This window comes from Lissotriton helveticus, chromosome 6 (assembly GCF_964261635.1).
Source record: "Lissotriton helveticus chromosome 6, aLisHel1.1, whole genome shotgun sequence".
In the NCBI taxonomy this organism is placed as follows: domain Eukaryota; kingdom Metazoa; phylum Chordata; class Amphibia; order Caudata; family Salamandridae; genus Lissotriton; species Lissotriton helveticus.
Genome location: NC_136067.1, coordinates 1,403,976,693 through 1,403,995,662, shown reverse-complemented (window position 1 = coordinate 1,403,995,662; position 18,970 = coordinate 1,403,976,693). Strand labels below are relative to the sequence as shown.

Here is an 18,970-nt window from a genome sequence, read left to right as displayed (position 1 = left end):
GTGAGCAGTGAGCAGCTATGGTCAACCCTGGAAGGATACAATCTACATGGAGACCTACTGGCGATTATAAAAGCCTTACACACGAAAAACTGGGCCCAGATAATCCTGGACGAGGAGGGTGGACTATCTGGGAGGATCAAGATCGGAAATGGCTTGAGGCAGGGGTGCGTACTTGCCCCTCTGCTTTTTTCCCTGTTTTTGGCCGACCTACCAGCAAAATTAAGAGAAGTAAAAGGGGCTAGTCCAAAAGTGGGTGGTAATCATGTCTCGTGTCGACTATACGCAGACGATCTAGTGATTATGGACCTGACGCAGATAGGTCTCCCGAGAAAACTAAACATGTTCAATGAATATTGCCTAAATAAAAAGCTAATAGTGAACATGGAAAAGACCAAAATGTTATGCTTCGGTAAGAATAAATCCCGGTTCCTTTGATGTCTAGTCACAAATCTGCTTGAGAGGGTGAATGAATACAAATACCTAGGAATCTGGTTTATGAGTAACCTTAAATGGTATACCTATCTGGAGGGACTTAAAATGACGGCATCTGCCTCTGTGAAGGGACTAAAAAGATTCAACAGTGTTTATGGCGAAAACTCAGATAGGCCGGTCATAAAAGCCTATTTACCAATGGTTCCTCCCCAATTCTTGTACGGGGCAGAAATGCTTTATTTAAGTGAGAAAAAAGGCTGGGATAAAGAAGAAGGAAATATCCTAAAAAACGTATTCTCGCTGCCAAAATCCCCTATGGTACAAGCTGCAAGACTTGAGTTGGGAATGACCTCTTGGGCGGCAACTGCCTGTATGGCACTAATTCGCTTTTGGCAGCGCCTACGGTCTGAAGAGCCCCTAAAAATTTCCCAGTGGTGTAAAAGTGAAATTGTCACTAGTGAACTGTCCTGGGCGAAACAGACAAGAGCCGCACTAAGTGAAGCATATGGAGAGTTGGGTTTAAAATTATGTCCGCAACTGAGTCACCCAAGCATAGCTAAGAAAGAATTAAGAACACTGGGAGCTGAGATTTCCTGCACATATGATAGAGAGTACCTCTTGCGGAAAGTTTTGGTGCCACATATGACTCTGGCGTGGGAATCTAACAAACAGTACCCCTATTTAGATAGATTGTCGAGCTTCCACCTAAGACGGGAGGTACTAAAAGTGCGAATGGGGATAAACACCTGCTATGGGAATATTGAGAGCAAAAATGTTATGTTGAATAGTAATGGTACCTGTACTTGTGCGTTAGGTAATCATTGCGATATTGTGCATATTTTACTAGATTGTACGAAGTTTTTAGATTCTCGGAAAGAGATTTTAGGTCCGATATTTAAAAAATATATGATCAGAAATAGGATGCAAGCTGTTAGCCTTCTAGTTGAAATGACGAACCTAGACATTGCTTGTGCTATTGGAAAATTTATGAGTAAGGTCAGGGTGTTCCTCAAGTGTACAGAGTAAAACATTTTTACTGCGCACTTGGGGTAGGATAATGCTGTGCATGTAAAGGGTAATGGTACGGCATGGAATTCCTTGGAAGGATCCTGAGGTAGATGAAAGAATTACCCGACCTAACTATTCGTAGGTGGACATTTGTATCTTGTATGAAGGAAATGTGTATTTTATGATATGTACTTATACCATGTTTTTAATATGATCTTGGCTATATTTTAATAGTAATTTTATGTATAGGGTACACTTTTATGGTTGTAACTAACCAAATAAAGTTTTCTTACTGACTGACTGATTGACAGATACAATCGTTCAGAACATAGTCGGTTTTCCACTTAATTGGAATTCGACGTATCTTTATCCAGTGTCTGTTATGGCCATGACAATATTAAGTAAATGGCTCCATCGTGCGTTTGTGTGATAGAAGTACCGCAATGAAAACCCAGCTTTACCTTAGATTTACCTGCCTGATCTTAATATGGCCTCTATTCCTGATTTAGACTCGCCCATTCGGATTCAGATAGGGAAGTGTGCCTCCGTGTTAATATGTTTACAAGACACGACGGTGTGGAGGCATGGATGAGAGCAGCTGCCACAGTAAACACATCTGTAATTTTTATCAATACACAATAACACAAGCTAACGAACAGGAAATGTTTGCGGAAGACCATATTATTCTAAATAATATTTAGATAGTCATAGTTGTATCAAAAGTCGTAATGTTACTCATCTTCTAGAAGTTTGCAATAACACAAAAAATAGTTGTCTCTGTTTTCTCTGTACTACTGGGCAGAATTACAACATGGCTGCTACATTCAGCAGCATGTGGGGGTGTTGTCTGTATTCCGATAGTCCTATTTCTGTTTCCTTGGTGCTGTCCCATGTTTTGGCTCCTGTTGCTGCTTTTGGGATCAATGTCGCGCTTTTTAAGCAGCTGATGTCAGGGCAGAAGGGGTGATGCAGAGCTTCCGAGTCCCTGGCCGCCATGGCTACGCGGTTGAGTTCTCACCGTACTTTCCCTCGCGCCTGGCTTGCGCCACCTCCCAGTACTATGGGATCGCAGGTGAAGCATCCCTTCCCATCTCCTTCCGCTTTCACAATCATACCGTTAAAGAAATGCCGATAGGGTCATGTATCCAGCTTGCATTGTGATGCACTGTTTAATAAGAATTCTTAGTATCCAAAAATTAGATTGTTCCTTGATCAAAGCATATCAAAAGAGATTTGAACACTGACGTCTCGTAAGCTTAACGACACATGATAGTTATGCATGTCACTTTATTTTTAATATTTACACAAAAAACGTACAGGTGCATATTGTAACACTGCCGACATAGCACACCAAACTGTTTAACCGCTTTACTTGATATTGACGAGAAACAAAAGAAATACAAAAATACTTTCTTTTTTTCAAATATGTAAGCAGATGTAAAAGTGAAGGGTGCCATCATTTTAGCTTCGTAAGTGTGATATATTTATAGAGTGCTGTGTCAGAGAGACACGTGAGCTCTAGTGGGTCTAGAAGAGATCCTCAAGATGATGCCACAGGCTTAATGGTCATAAATGCTAAATCATCAGTAGAGATTGTTCGATTTGTGCAGTGGCATGCCTGCCTCATGGTAGGTTTAAACAGATCCTGGGCGGAGCTTTGGAACACGAAACAATTACAAGCACAGGACTACACATGTACCAAGTTTATAATCAGCAAGGCTAGCAACTCAAGACCCTTTTGCACCCGAACCTCGTAAAGTGGATAGGGCTGTTCCTCATTACATCCAACCAAAACAAGCACTGGAAATGCAAAATAAAGTTAAAGCAATTTGTTTTGTAAATGGTATTGTGTTTTAGTTTTGTATATATTAGCCTCAAACCTATAATAACAATATTGCCCCACGTGCCAATCAGCACAAGCCCCACGCTCCTCAAGCCTAGTGCATCCAACACGCAAGACACATGAAATATTTACAAAAAAGAAATCGGCACAAGCTTTACGCGCACTCAAGCCTAGTGCATCCGACACGCAAGAAGCATGCAATTGAAAAGAAAAAAGAAAAAAAAAGCCCCACGTGCCACAAGCCAATATTGCCCCACGTGCCAATCGGCACAAGCCCCACGTGCCTCAAGCCTAGTGCATCCCACACGCAAGACGCATGCACTATTTACAAAAAAGAAATTGCCACAAGCCCCATGCACCTCAAGCCTAGTGCATCCCACACGCAAGACGCATGCAATATAAGAAAAAGAAATCGCCAGAAGCCCCAAGCGCCCGAAGCCTAGTGCATCCCACACGCAAGACGAATGGCATGTTAAAAAAATCGGCACCAGCCCCACGCGCCTTAAGCCTATAAACACGTGCTAATAAGCACAAGCCCCACGTGCCTGAAGCCTAGTGCATCTACACGCAATACGCATGCACTATGAAAAAAAGGCACCTTGCGCATTAAGCATACACATGCAATATTTCAAAAAAAGAAATCGCCACAAGTCCCACGCACCTCGAGCCTAGTGCATCCCACACCCAAGAAAAATTGCATATTCTAAATAAAGAAATCAGCACAAGCACCACGCGCCTCAAGCCTATACGACAATTGGCACCAGACCCATGCGCTTCAAGCCTAGTGCACCCCACATGCAAAAGGCATGCACTATGAAAAAAAAGAGCACAAGCCCCATGCTCTGTAAGCCTACACATGCAATCTTTAAAAAAAAAAATCACCACAAGCACCTTCAGCCGAGAACAGATTAAGGTAAACGTGAACAATAGAAGGGAATGCATCAAACACGCAAGACGCATGCAATAGTAAAAATAAGAGTGCCGAAAGTTAATATAAAACCCACCGTCTCCCTCCGCAAGTAAAGTAAAACATCCAGTCAAAGGTGGGCTTGGCCTAAAGTGGACAGGATGGCAACCAGGAGGGGCTAAGGACACTGTGGTACAATCAACAAACTATGTTTAACATAAACACTGACGACAAACAACGCTCGTCATTGAAAATTACAGGCAGAGCAGGAATCGTATTGATTCCAAGAGGCCTTCACATGGCGAGCGTAGCGCATGCGCGCTGCTAACGCCAGGCGAGACCTAAAAAACGAAAAAGCATTTGGAACACACACCTCATGTCTCAGAAACGGCTGTGATAGTAATGTGATATTCAATTTTAGACATGGTTTGGCATAGAGGCATGTCATCCAATTTCTTGAAAAGACACTCAGACTCACACACATTGGGACCTATTCACAAGTGTACATTTGCAAGTGTACGTGTATTGGTGTGTAAATATACTTTTACATTTAGGAATAACTTTACTACTTTTTGCTGTTTATCATTTCCAAGTGTAAAGTTCCTCCTAGATGTAGACATACTTGTCTCCACCCCCTCAGTTTACAAGGTGGAGTCAGGAGGACATAATTTATGACTGTGAAGTTACTAGTAAGTTTACAACCATATTATATGTTCTGCGTACTTGGCGGATACCTCTGCACATAGGTTTGTGAATAGCATCTTGTAGTACAACTTCATGTACTACAAAATGCAGTTTGTGAATCGGCCCCAGTGACCTGTTGATCACCCTCTTAGATAAAATGTGCAAACTTGAGCACGCCATAAGACCCAGCTGTGACACTGCTCCTCCTGTGGCAAGAAATTAAGATGGTGTTCCCATGTGATGCTCCAGAATTCATCTGGTGGTGTCCACTGTGCCCAGAATAGAGATGGACATAATTTTCTTATAAGTCTTTATGAGGTTAAGTCTGGGGACATGGGAGCAGCTTGCTGAAATGACTCCTAAGCATTTTGTCAAGAGAGGCCCAAATGTCAATTATGTCATTGATGGTAAGGGTTAGTAATGCAATATTTCAGTGAGTCGACCTTTGGAGTGCGCAGCATTCACGTGAAATACAACATGACTATCTCCCAGGCCAGAACCTGAAACTGTCTTTCCCAAGGGCATCTTTCGTTGGCCAGCCAATAGCCCGTATGCTCTTGCAAGCAATTGACATAATGGGGACTCTCACAAAATGGATGTTTGAGACACAGAAGCGCCTTGGCGGAGCATAATCACATGTACAGTAAGTTACTGCTCTCGTTAGAGCATAGTTCAGCATTTGATACCCCCATACTATGGGAGCATGCCATTGTGGGTGATCGCAACTCACAATAGACACATGTATTACAGTAAGTGCATCTCGCTGAAAAGAGCTTATTTTTGATTCAGACTCTGTCATTGTAGCTCATGCATTTGCAAGCTGCAGGTCCTACCTCCAGTATATGCATATATAAATGTAAATGTAAATGTAGGTGTACTTATATAGCGCAAACCTGTCACCCAAAGGGCATCCTGGCGCTTGCTTAGGGAACCCGTCCTGGTATTCCCCTGTGAGAAACCCCGGCAGGGTGTCCACAAGGTGAAAGCCAGGCATCCCGCCGCGAGGGGCCGTATGGCATGGCAGGTTCATATTCAGATGAACGTGCTGATTGGTCATTTTTAACTTATCTCATTCCTTTTGCCATTTAATCAGACCTTTCTCTCCATACATTGGCGGGCATTTTGTTTCCATCAGATCTTACTAGTATACAAGCATTCTTGCCTGTGTGCATGTTTGACTTTTAAGACACATCTTGCTGGTGGTTTATGAATTCTGAGAACAGCAGCTATTTTTCCCATATAGATCTCAGTTAATAGCCTTTATTCAATTAAAATGCAAGTATATTGCCTCTCAAAAAAGTTAAACATACCTGCTGACAAGTAACGTTGTTAAACTTATAAAAATACGAGTTGCACATGCTCGCAGGCCAGCTGCAAATTCTCACTTAAAAGACTGCTATAGTGCCCTATATTTTTCCTTACTGGGTTGGTTGGATTCATTAATTTGCCAACTGTCCACTTTCAAGCTGGAGCTGAGCCATTGGCACGTGCATGCCCAGCGAGTCAGACCATGCATGCAAGTGTCAGGTGTTGAATTGTGGAAACGAGAAAGGGCAGTTTTGATGTCTGCAGAGTGAGGGTAAAATGAAGGCCACTTGAGAATAGTGAATTTCATGTCCCCAGCTTTGATGTTTCAGGGTTTGCTGATGCTGCAGATCTTAAGCTGTGCCCACTCGTTTTTTCTTCTGTATGCCAGGTGTTGCTTGTAAAATAACTTAAAATAGGAGACCGGGCAAGTTTTGGCTGCAACATAGCCATGTCACAATCGTAACATGACACTTACATTGCCCCATATAATAGTGGAATATCTAATTCAATTTCAGCACCCTTGGGGGAATAGAATCTAAGAACCACCTCAGCTATGAAGCAATCTCAGCATGATTGTATTCATTGCATTTATAGACTAAAACCTGTCAGTTATATTGCAGCTTATTTCTAGTGGTGCAAACATCCTGCACTTGTATATATTGGTGATGGTGTAGTTAAAAAGTATTCAGACCTATTGCTGCCTCCATGCTCTAGCGGTGATTCGTGTAATGAAGGTTGGGAATGTTGTTAGTTGTGAACAAATAGTTGTGTCTTGAAGAGCCGGCGCAGGTTTGCTCATGCATGAGGCTGTTTTTTAAACACACCAAAGTCATTCTGCATATTGATGTTTGCAATGGTTTAAATAGCACAGCACTGATGTCCAGCTATCCCCCATGCCCTATTTTACTATGAGACGTTTGACATACTAGAAGATACTAGAACGGACATGTATGCCCTCCATTCGTAAAGGTAGGTGTGTGTGTTTAGGACTGTGATAGGTGGAATGGCATTCTGTGGATAACTGCAGTATATGACCTTCTTTGGTAGTGTGTTGAATGCTAAATATGTTGTTCTGGCTATACCAGAACAACAGAGAGCTGTAGAGCTTGATTGGGGTGATTAATGAGTTTCCAAATATTTTCCCCCATCACTATCCGGTCTCTGTAGTTCATAATTCATTCCAATCTTGAGAATAAGCACTTGTGTTTCTGTAGTACAAACTTGAGTTCATTGATGAACCAGGAAGCACAAACCTTTTCACTAAATAAACAGTAACCCATAGCATGGTAAATGTTAGTAGGGGGTGACATGATCCAACTGTGGCACCATTGCAGGAATTTACGGTGATTTTGTGAGTCTAGAAGGGCCCAAGCTCCATGTCTTTGCTGCACGTTTGGATAGTATGGTAAAATATCTTTGGGAGCTGAATGGGGGCAAACATATATTTTGTTTAAAATTCAGGAATAAACGCTGTGCTTTTTGATTCCAGTAAGTTTCAGATGGCATGAGGCCGTTGTTATTGTTTTTTTTAAGTCAATTGAGCTTTCAGGCTGTGTTGTTGGCTGTGTTTGCCAAAGAGATGTTCTGGATGTTCAAACATGAATGGACAGTCTTTCCCTATTGCATTACTTACTCTTCATCCATGGCTCGTTCCATTTAAATAAAAAGGCAGAGTATCAGAGCTATAAAAACAGTAGGTTTTGTCGCCTAGCAGTTTCTGAGTATATTGTGCTGGGTATTCACTAGCTTTTTTGAGGTCTCATTCCTAGGTAACATCCAGTGAAACCAAGCTGTTATGTATTAGATTTTGATCACCACATGACTCTGTATGCAATGACTATGTTATTGTTGCTGTCTATAGTTTGACCAAAAAACGATTTGAATAATGTACACATTCCAGAGATATTATGATGAAAATGTGCATTTTTATTTTATGTTAAGTGAAGTTGCAAACAGTGTATTTACATGTTTATTCAACTGATACATGTAGGTTCATAGGTGCCTACAACATGGCTTGCTGACACTTTTTAGCTAGCTTTTGACTATTAACTCCACTGGAGGAGATGAAGCAAACCTAACATGAATCTTCAATTACTGCTAGTTAGGGTTGCATTAATCCACTTTGCAGAAGGCTGAAATTGCTTCCAGTGTATCAACAAGTATGCATACACTACTTCTGTTTCTTGTAGCACATCATCCATGATTGTATGCACAGTTGGTTTTGTGTGGAGTTGGGGAGGGAGAAAGAATACCAACATGTTTGCAGTTGAGTATGTTTTGGGTAAGGATGGGGTTTAGCTAGTGGGGATTGGTTGGCTCCAGAACTTCAGTTTGGATTTTAGTTACTTATTAAGGTTTAACATACATTGGCATTTTGACATTCGTTTTACCTTCTTTTTATTTTGCAGGATTCATTTTTATGTACGTTTATTAGCATTTTCGAAAACTAAATAGAGATCATTCAGCAGTTCATTGTGAGTCACTGTTAACATAAGCATGGCAAGTGGGCAGATACAAAGACACAAAGGTACATACTATATAATTTCGTCTTTAAGAGTGCAGTGTGGCCATTTCTTCCAAGCCCAGCCAAGTATCTAATGCAAACATTGTTGATATCTCTAACTCCATTTACAACACCATCAGATTGTATTCGACCTTCTGTGTGTGATATTTCCAAAAGGTCTCTCTCAATTACAATGACGTGGGCCCTTCTCTGTGTAGCCATCCGTGGTAATCTTTAATTTAGCCAGGAGGAAGGGCACCTGAAAATATTGGGATACGCAGACGATTTAGCAATCACATCACCAACACCAATAATAGCAATTGGGGAAATCGAGAATGAGGCCCAAAAATATGGCCTTTTGTCAGGGTATAAATTATACCAAGGGAAAACACAATAGTCGTAAATCAATTTGTTACTATTCATGATGAGAGAGTTATAGAGTCCGTGGTCTATTTGGGCGTTAGTATAACATCCGATTTATCTAAGGTTGTAGAGGAAAATTTGACCCCAATAATCAAAAAGGCAAAACTAGACTTAGATAGAATGGACAATTTACATTTAACAGTTATAGGCCGCTGTAATGTTATAAAGATGCAGTTTCTGCCCAAGATTTTATATTTATTCCGTACGATTCCTTTATTATTTACTAATAAGTGGTTTAAGGAAGTAGAGGGGATTTGTAATCGCTTTATATGGGCCAAGGGCAGAACCCGAAGATCCATAAAGATGCTGGCACTATCTAAAGAACGGGGGGGGCCATGCAGTACCTGACTTTAAGACATATTATTTTGCATCAGTTCTTCAGTATTGTAAATGACTCCTCGGTGGGAATATGAAAGACATATGGAGGGGTAATGCTGGTATTCGGGATATATATGACCTGTTGGTTTTGGATTCTAGTAAGGGACTTCTTACCTTTAAGGAGCTAAACTACTATAAAAGAACAAAGTTCAAGGTGTTGGGTGCGGTCATTTCAGTTTGGTCAATTATCCGGAAGAAAATTAAATTAGGGAGAATGAACTTCTATACCCCTTTATATATGAATACACTTCTGCCAGATGTATTTCATGATCAAGTGATTCCTTTATTATTTACTAATAAGTGGTTTAAGGAAGTAGAGGGGATTTGTAATCGCTTTATATGGGCCAAGGGCAGAACCCGAAGATCCATAAAGATGCTGGCACTATCTAAAGAACGGGGGGGGGGCCTTGCAGTACCTGACTTTAAGACATATTATTTTGCATCAGTTCTTCAGTATTGTAAAGGACTCCTCGGTGGGAATATGAAAGACATATGGAGGGGTAATGCTGGTATTCCGGATATATATGACCTATTGGTTTTGGATTCTAGTAAGGGACTTCTTACCTTTAAGGAGCTAAACTACTATAAAAGAACAAAGTTCAAGGTGTTGGGTGCGGTCATTTCAGTTTGGTCAATTATCCGGAAGAAAATTAAATTAGGGAGAATGAACTTCTATACCCCTTTATATATGAATACACTTCTGCCAGATGTATTTCATGATCAAGTGATGAGAAGGTGGGATAATCTCGGGGTCGGAACAATTGGAGACATTATAGATCAATTAGGGTTAATAACATTTGAAAGGGCGCAACAGCTATACAATTTGGATCGGAGAGATTTCTTTAAATACTTACAGATAAGATCAGTCCTGCAGAGAAAACAAGCAGGTAACTGTAAGTTTACTAGGGTAGACTTGATGGAACTTGTTCGAGATGAGGAGGGATGTTCAATCTCTCAACTTTATGGTGCATTATGCCTGTATAACGAGGATGATAGAGGAAAGGTATTTGATAAATGGAGAACTAAATTAAATCTAGTTGGGAATGAGGGTGAAAAATCGCTTAGGTTAGGAAACACTACCTTAAAGGTTGCAAATCTGCAGGCACAATACTACAAGACTTTATATGAACTATATTATACACCGCATAGAATAGCCCGCTGGGGGGGAACGAGTGGGATCTTCTGCCCAAGATGTCAGAGTATGGAGGCAGACACGATACACATGTTTGCGTCTTGTCCTAAACTAGATCCCTTTAAACACGCTATGGAAGAATTCTTTAAAGAGGAATTGGAGATTTCTATTAAATTAACTAATGAGATTATGGTCCTGGGAGTGGCAAAGGAGGGGCAGGACGTACCCCATCAAGAATTTTTGTTTATTGCAATGACGCTGAGCCGGCTTTGTATTGCAACGTTATGGAAAGACTCTAATCCTCCTTCGTTTCAACAATGGCTATCTAAATTGTTAGCTATCTATACTCTAGAGAAAGCTTTATATGAAAAAAAAGGCGTAAATGCAAAACAGCTTGGGAAACGGATATGGGCCCCAGTTGAAAAATGGAAACTTAAATTAGATGGGTATTAAAAGGGGATAGACTCATGCTCATTTTTGATAGGATTATAATTGGCGGTGTTAAAATTGCTCAGATTTTCTAACTCTTCTTTTTTGGAAACTGTACTCAAATTATGTTTTGCATCTCGGTTGTTACTTCAAGTGACTAAGCTTTAATTGAATTATATCTGTTGTATTAGATATATATGTCAAAGTAATTAATTGTTTATACTTTATTTTTTCTGATGATGAATAATAAAAATATAAAAAAATTAAAAAAAAGGAAGGGCACCTGACAAACTTCCATTTAACACATTTTGCCATTTCTGGGGATAAAACCTGGCACTTAAGGAGACAAAGTGCACTCAAACATTTGGGTCTTGGATATGGTAACTTTCATCATAAACAACCACCCCGACTTCTCCTATGGGCATCCCCTATAATAAGGAATTGGATTATTATTTTGGGTGAGCGGCTACCCACTTAAAGGAAAAATCACACCCTTGGTCAGGGTTAACCCTCGAAGTCACTAAATTAACCTGAAATCAACCACCCTGGTAGCTATGGCACACAGCATACAGGCTACACAAGCTTAACGTAGGACAACATGTAATGCAATTATGCAGCACCAAAGCAGTAATAAAGTAAAAATGCAAATCCAAACAAACTAGAAAAATAGAGTAAAATGTAATAAACAAAATGGCACCAAACTGACAATAATTATATTGGGGGAACAAGTGGCATGACCTTTAAGGAGAAAGAGCGCCAAAAAGCACAAAGTGCCAAAGATAGTCGGATACTCCAACCTGGTTCAACTTGGTCAAAGATTTAAACTTCTGACTCAATCCTTTAAGTGCCAATCCACCACAGGTGTATACTTCTAAAGCCCTCAGGAACCCCAGAAGAGGCACTTGGAGACTCATAGGGCGTCAGGCCAGCACCAGGGTCCATTTGCCACTTGTCAGGTCACTACTTCCATGAAAAGGCCTCTTGTAAATTGTTATATGCCTGTAGCTGGAACAGGAGATCAACCTTATGACCCTTGGAGTATACGTCTTTGCCCTGGTTACTGGTTACTAGAGGGAGCAAATCCAGTCCTTCTGGGCTCCTTTCATCTCAGGTCACAGACAGCAAGTCCATCCTCTTCTGATCTTCTGCAGGCCCAGACAGTGTTCAAAGTGGGTGCTGGGAAGTGCCACATTTATTTCTGGCACTAGCTAGTGGGTGGCAGTGACTCCTGGCATGCCCAATGAAATTAAAAAGAAATTTATAAAGAGCGAAACATTCACCCGGAGGTGAATTTTATCCCATTTTAACCAATGGGACAAAAGTTCCCGGGGCAAACCATACCTACTTTGGGCATTTTCAAGATGGCGAAAGTTTTCAGCCACACTCAGCTTGGACTCTGAGTGCTAGGGGTGTTTGTTGGGAGAGTACTATGGTATCCTAGTGTCTTACCAATTCTAAAACTAAAATCCAGTTTGAGGCAGCCACTGTACCCACAATAAACCTAAAGAAAGAAGTCTAGTAGTACAGAAGCAGAGTCCTTCAGCAACCAGACAGTGGATCTACCATAATTCTTTTGCCATACTTCTCTCTCCCCTTTCAAGTGTGCCCCAAATGTTATATGTGAACCCAGCAGATCTGTCAAGCAGGATTTGACTTTCAAGCCGGATTTGTCAAAAAGGTTGTCCACAGCCCCCACATTGCATTTCAAAGGAGTTCAGAGGAGTCATCCCTGCCTATTCAGGTTATACTATTTTGCTTTGCTACTGGGAGGCATTTCACACATATTCACATATATTGAAGGCTAATTATTAGCTGGAAAAAGCTAGAGCGCCGATGCAAATTAAACTCTAAGAACTTCAGGCAGGTAAAAGGTTAACTTTCTAAAAGTTACTTTTTCTTAATATACATGAAACATCTTACCATGGAATTGGATTTTAATAAATATTGAAAATAGTTGTTTCCCAGTTGGTCACATTCCAAAGATAAAGGGGATTTTAGGCTGTATGCTGGTTTTCTGCATGGGCCGAAGACGCCTGAAATGTCAGAAACCGGTCCCCGGAAGCTTGTTTCCTTCCCAGTGTAAGAATTGGCTTTTGTAGTCTGGTCTGCCCTGTTCCCATGATGCACTGGGCCAGGGACAGACTAATTTGCATACAGCCAGGTTCTGAAACTGGGATGGTGCAATGAGCTAAAAAACGGTGTTGGATCTAGCCCTGATCTCTTGACTGGGTGAGAGTACTCTGCTTAATTCAGAGACTCTGTCCATCACCACCCCTTGTTGTAAATAATTTTGTCCACCCTAAGCGTGGAAGGGTATACTCAGATGTGAGTCCCTTGCTCATTGCACCATCAGGATTCAAGCAAGCCGGGCCGAAGACGCCTGAAATGGCAGAGACCGGTCCCCGGAAGCTTGTTTCCTTCCCAGTGTAAGAATTGGCTTTTGTAGTCTGGTCTGCCCTGTTCCCATGATGCACTGGGCCAGGGACAGACTAATTTGCATACAGCCAGGTTCTGAAACTGGGATGGTGCAATGAGCTAAAAAACGGTGTTGGATCTAGCCCTGATCTCTTGACTGGGTGAGAGTACTCTGCTTAATTCAGAGACTCTGTCCATCACCACCCCTTGTTGTAAATAATTTTGTCCACCCTAAGCGTGGAAGGGTATACTCAGATGTGAGTCCCTTGCTCATTGCACCATCAGGATTCAAGCAAGCCGGGCCGAAGACGCCTGAATTGGCAGAAACCGGTCCCCGGAAGCTTGTTTCCTTCCCAGTGTAAGAATTGGCTTTTGTAGTCTGGTCTGCCCTGTTCCCATGATGCACTGGGCCAGGGACAGACTAATTTGCATACAGCCAGGTTCTGAAACTGGGATGGTGCAATGAGCTAAAAAACAGTGTTGGATCTAGCCCTGATCTCTTGACTGGGTGAGAGTACTCTGCTTAATTCAGAGACTCTGTCCATCACCACCCCTTGTTGTAAATAATTTTGTCCACCCTAAGCGTGGAAGGGTATACTCAGATGTGAGTCCCTTGCTCATTGCACCATCAGGATTCAAGCAAGCCCGGCCGAAGACGCCTGAAATGGCAGAAACCGGTCCCCGGAAGCTTGTTTCCTTCCCAGTGTAAGAATTGGCTTTTGTAGTCTGGTCTGCCCTGTTCCCATGATGCACTGGGCCAGGGACAGACTAATTTGCATACAGCCAGGTTCTGAAACTGGGATGGTGCAATGAGCTAAAAAACGGTGTTGGATCTAGCCCTGATCTCTTGACTGGGTGAGAGTACTCTGCTTAATTCAGAGACTCTGTCCATCACCACCCCTTGTTGTAAATAGGTTTTCTGCATGGGGCAGAGAAAAATGCTTTTAGTGGGGTCATGCACTCAATCTTTTTTTACAGCAGTGACACTTCGCCTTTTGTATCATCATTCATCAGAGCATTGAGCAGTATTGAAAAGCTTCCCCTAACCCTGCATACTAAATGTGGTGTATTCTTGCACTTCGTGTGGCTCTGATCAGAGCATTGAGCAACATACTTTTAGTGGGGTGGGTACCAATAACATTTGGAATAGAGTAGTTAAATGAGCTGTTTATAGTTGCAGTCCTGGCTCTTGTTGTATCCATGTCTGGACTTTCAAGTGACATGAATATCAAGTAGTCAGAAAGATTACCAAGCGTGAATAGACCACATGCGAAAACAGTGTAATGTCTGCAGGTAGATTTGAAAAGTTCTCAAAGTACATCGAAAACCTTATCAGGAACCAGTCACATATACTTTTGTTCACACTAGACCAGATTCCCAGATTCTTTGTTGAGACTTGCATCTGTCCCAGCTCTGTGTCATAAAAATGGAGGATCTTATATCAAAATCTCCACATTATCCTTGCCTTTCAACTTGGATGTCAGGTTCTTATTCAACGGGGTACTACCCCACCATATGATGTACTTGCTTGGCCCAGTAATAATGGTGTATGTTGTGGACTGTCACTTTTCAATTGCTTCATATTTCACTGTGACTAACAGACCAAACATCTTTTCCAAATATTGAGTTTGTGTTTCTGAATACCCCGTTCGGGCTCTGGAGAGAGGGACTTCATAAAACATGCTAACGTGTAGGCAGGATGATCACCTTTATAATGGTTATCGTTCACATAGTCAACAGAAATAGCTAGCATGATCTCAATTTTATTTTATCTCACTGGTTACATGGTCATTGTTACATGATTACATAGTTTCCTAAAATTGTGTGTGCCAGTCATTCCCAGGTATTGAAAATGCCAATAGCCCATGGAAGTCTCTCCCCCCGGATTAGTGGTTGTAAAGTCACCCATGCTGACAAACAATTTTGGTTTTACCCAGTTAATTATTCAAAATCCTGTAGTGGGAATTGTTCCATATGCTGTACTTCAGCTATCAACATACTTGGGTCACTTTATAGAGGACTTTACGTAAAAGGCTACCAAACTGGACAGGCTTCCAAGTGTGACACCACACTCACTGCCTGTGGCACTGTTCAACAATGACTCAACCCCAATCACAAATAGCGTGGAGGATTGCGGCTATCCGGCCTCGTTCACCTGCACGGGGGGAAAGTAGACAATTACCTACGAACCATATGGGCTATTGCTTTGATGTGGTCGTATAATATTTGTTTCCAGGACCCTATCCATGTTTTTCAGCACAGCACTTCAAGCAATTCAGGTGCATGTAAGGGAATCAAAAGTTTCTTAGCACCTAAGGATGTAATAGTACACCTAGTATTCCGTAAAACACCAGAACATACCACAGTTCACCTGAGGTTCTGTGAATTCTGAACCCTTGGGTTCCATTTTGTGCATGGTAGCCATTTTGTGGTTGCCCTCACATAGGCCTATGACTGTGGCTGAACAAGTCTTTCAAGGACATGTACACCTTAGCTCGAATTCGTGCTGACTCCTGTTTGACCTGAGTGAACTGACCCTGTTGCCTGAAGCTGACCTTGTTAAACCAGTTCCTGCCCTTTAGCTGATCAAGATTGAGGATCAAAGCACAGGACATTGTAGAGTTTGGTATGCACACACACACACCCCTTAGCCTGCTTCTTATCTGTTTCTGTTCCTTCTTTTATGGTCTGTTTATGATATGGGTTGTGGACCTTTTATTATGGGTTTGTCCGGCTTGTGTAAGAAAGAATGTTAGGCATTTTGCATGCTTGCAAAAGCTAGGACTGCCCCTTACTTGTATGCTGAAGTTTGCATATAAAAGGCCTCTGTTTTCTGTATTCCTCAGACTACCTCATTCAGTTGCTACGGCTTCTGTGTGACGTGGCCTCACTTATTACATTTAATAAAGATGTCTTTTCATATTTTCAGCTTCTGTGCCAAGTTCTTTTTTATTAGTAAGTATTCCCTGAGAATGAAGATTTCAGTCCTTCAAATGGCGCGGCCAACGTGGGCTTCATCCGAGAAGTGACTTTCTGTGGGAGTGATCTGGTCAGAGGACTGAAATCTACTGAGGAGGACAGAACAGGATTTTACTAAGGAGGTACTCTGTACACAGGGATTCTGGAGATTCTTTGATTCTGCAGCCCAGTATATTTCTGATCTTCCTGATTTTGATCCTCCACATGATGTCACTCCTGACTGAGAACCTTTTTGGCGTGAGTATTCTAAAAAAGACCGTTAGGTCATGTAGAACTTGACAGTTAGAATTTGGATAACCTTTTGATTAGTAAAAATAAGAAGTACAAGTGGGTCACTCCCACAACTTTGTTTGGTTTCTTGGTTTTGATTTGGTTATTGCAATTATCAAAGCCGAGGGGTTTGGTTTCTTGGTTTTTGATTTGGTTATTGCAAATTACCAAAGCCGAGGGGCGTGTATATTTGCGAGTGTATTGGTAGAGATAACCCCTTGAAGTTTGAAGCTAGATTAGTGAGCTATAAAATGCCTAATCTTAGCAAATTTGGGACAGTAGCTTTGGAACTTTGGAATTTGTGTTGGCCAACTTTGGATTTGTATAGGTTTGGATATGCGAATTGCAATTTGTGTAGGCAGGTAATGAGGAGATATTTCTCCATTTGGTTTAGTTGAACGGTGCACGTACGAAAAGTACCTTAAGCACCACTTTGATTATAATACTTGCGTATTCTGCAGTATTTTTTGGCATGCCTGTTCTCAAGCTCACATGAAAAAATGTGTTGCTTTTTTGGAAGGTACCATAGTGTGATGTGAAGTAAATTAGCCGGCCCCCCTAGTGGGAAATATCTAAATAGGTTTAGATTTACAAACATATTTCTTCCTTGGTGATTCTGTAATCCCCAGGGAATTAAAATATGACATAATACATATAAGGATCCTTTGTTCTGCGCAATGTTATGAAGGAAGATATGCAGAGCGATTTTTTGGTGTTCTGCTAGCCAAAGCTAGTGAATTGAGTGTATTTTCGCTTCTTGGACATACATCAGTCTGTTGGGCTGTTTTTGCAGTCTTTTGAAACACTATTGAGAAGCGTTTCTTGTAAATATGACTTACAACTAGTATTTACAAATGGTTTGGTTTAAGTGCAGTCTGTGGGCTGTCCTTGGTGTCTGTCCTGAGTATTGATTTGTGGGTTAAATGTGTGTTTAAATGTCTATGTGGGTTTCCCATTAGTGCAACTTCTGTAAGTACATAGCGATGGCGCTATTCACGAGATGCATGGCTAAAGCGTGCTGTATTGTGTGTCCTGAGTGTTTTGACCCCTTTCTGTTTATGTCTGAAATGAGCTCAATGTCTGTTCGTGGTTTTTCTTTATGTTTTCAGTCTATTAAGCAACATTTTGTAAGCATATTCTTGGGTCTGTTGCTAAATAAAATTGTCCTTTTTAGAAAGAAAAAAATGGCGCAAACATTTTGTCATCTTTCAAGTTAGGAGTCTGTGCTGGGGCTTATAAATGAATGCGTCTAAAAATGATAGGCAAGGGATGCAGCTTGCTCTTATATGAGGAATTATCAAAAATAATTGGGTTTATTAAAAATAATTATTAATTATGAAAAATAATTATTAAAAATAAGTGCTACAAAATTCGTTTTTTACTATTCATGGAGCTTAATGCTCATACTGTGACCTCCTAGCATTATAATTTAATTTGAGTTGTGTTGCACTGCATAATGAGGACATTAGCATATGACTTCTTACCTAGCGCAGGCATAAAAACCTAATTTTTTTAAGGATTTACACGAGATATGTCTAATGTCTAATATCTGTAATTTGTAAAGAACATTCTGAGGATGATTAATATGTATCACAAGTATAGGATACTTATTTTTAAGTGCCCAAAATATCAAAGTCGAATTTGGGTATTTTTGCCATTTAAAATAGCTTTAAAGTGCTTTTAGGCTTCAGTAAATGCATACATTTAGGTATAAAACACAAATTTACAGGTTGTTCCCATTTGGGGATGCTTTTAATGGCTCAGTCAGCCAATGTGCCTGGTGCAGAGGTTTGAGTTTAATATCAGGGTTGAAGGTTTTAACTCCAGCTGGACTTACTGAAATGTTTATCTATTTAAGGTTGCTGAAATGAGTACCATTGCATAGGGTAATAGCAAACATCTGTTCTAAAGATGGTATGTTATGTTATTATGTTGTGCGAATTATTCACAGTAAATGTTGTTTAATAATCTGGAAACAGAGATAATTTTTTTTTAGCGCATAAAAAGGAGACATTATTTTTCAAAATAGAGTGAATTATTGCAGGTTAGGAGGAATTAGGAAGGCCTTTCGTCTTTGTCAGCCTCATAATGAGCAGAGGGTGGGGGCTGGAAGAAGCTGCAGCTGGCTCAAGTCGCGCTGAGATGCTATCTTTGGTTTCCCTGTAAACAATGGAAGGAGGCTGTCATGTTGACATTTGTAACCTTTTAAATTAGGGACTTGTCTCTGTGAAATGCAGAATTACCTTGCTAAACAGGCCT

The 18,970-nt window shown here is 41.0% G+C and overlaps 1 protein-coding gene across 1 annotated transcript in view; it reads left to right on the top strand.

Moving 5' to 3' along the window:
- The first annotated feature begins 2,314 nt into the window (after nt 1–2,314).
- Nucleotides 2,315–18,970, top strand: part of PEX7 (peroxisomal biogenesis factor 7) — a 1,057,085-nt gene continuing 1,040,429 nt past the window's right edge. The window contains exon 1 of the mRNA XM_078649187.1: nt 2,315–2,512. Coding sequence (XP_078505313.1) covers nt 2,407–2,512 — 106 coding nt within the window. The 5' untranslated portion in view covers nt 2,315–2,406. The remainder of the gene's footprint in view (nt 2,513–18,970) is intronic.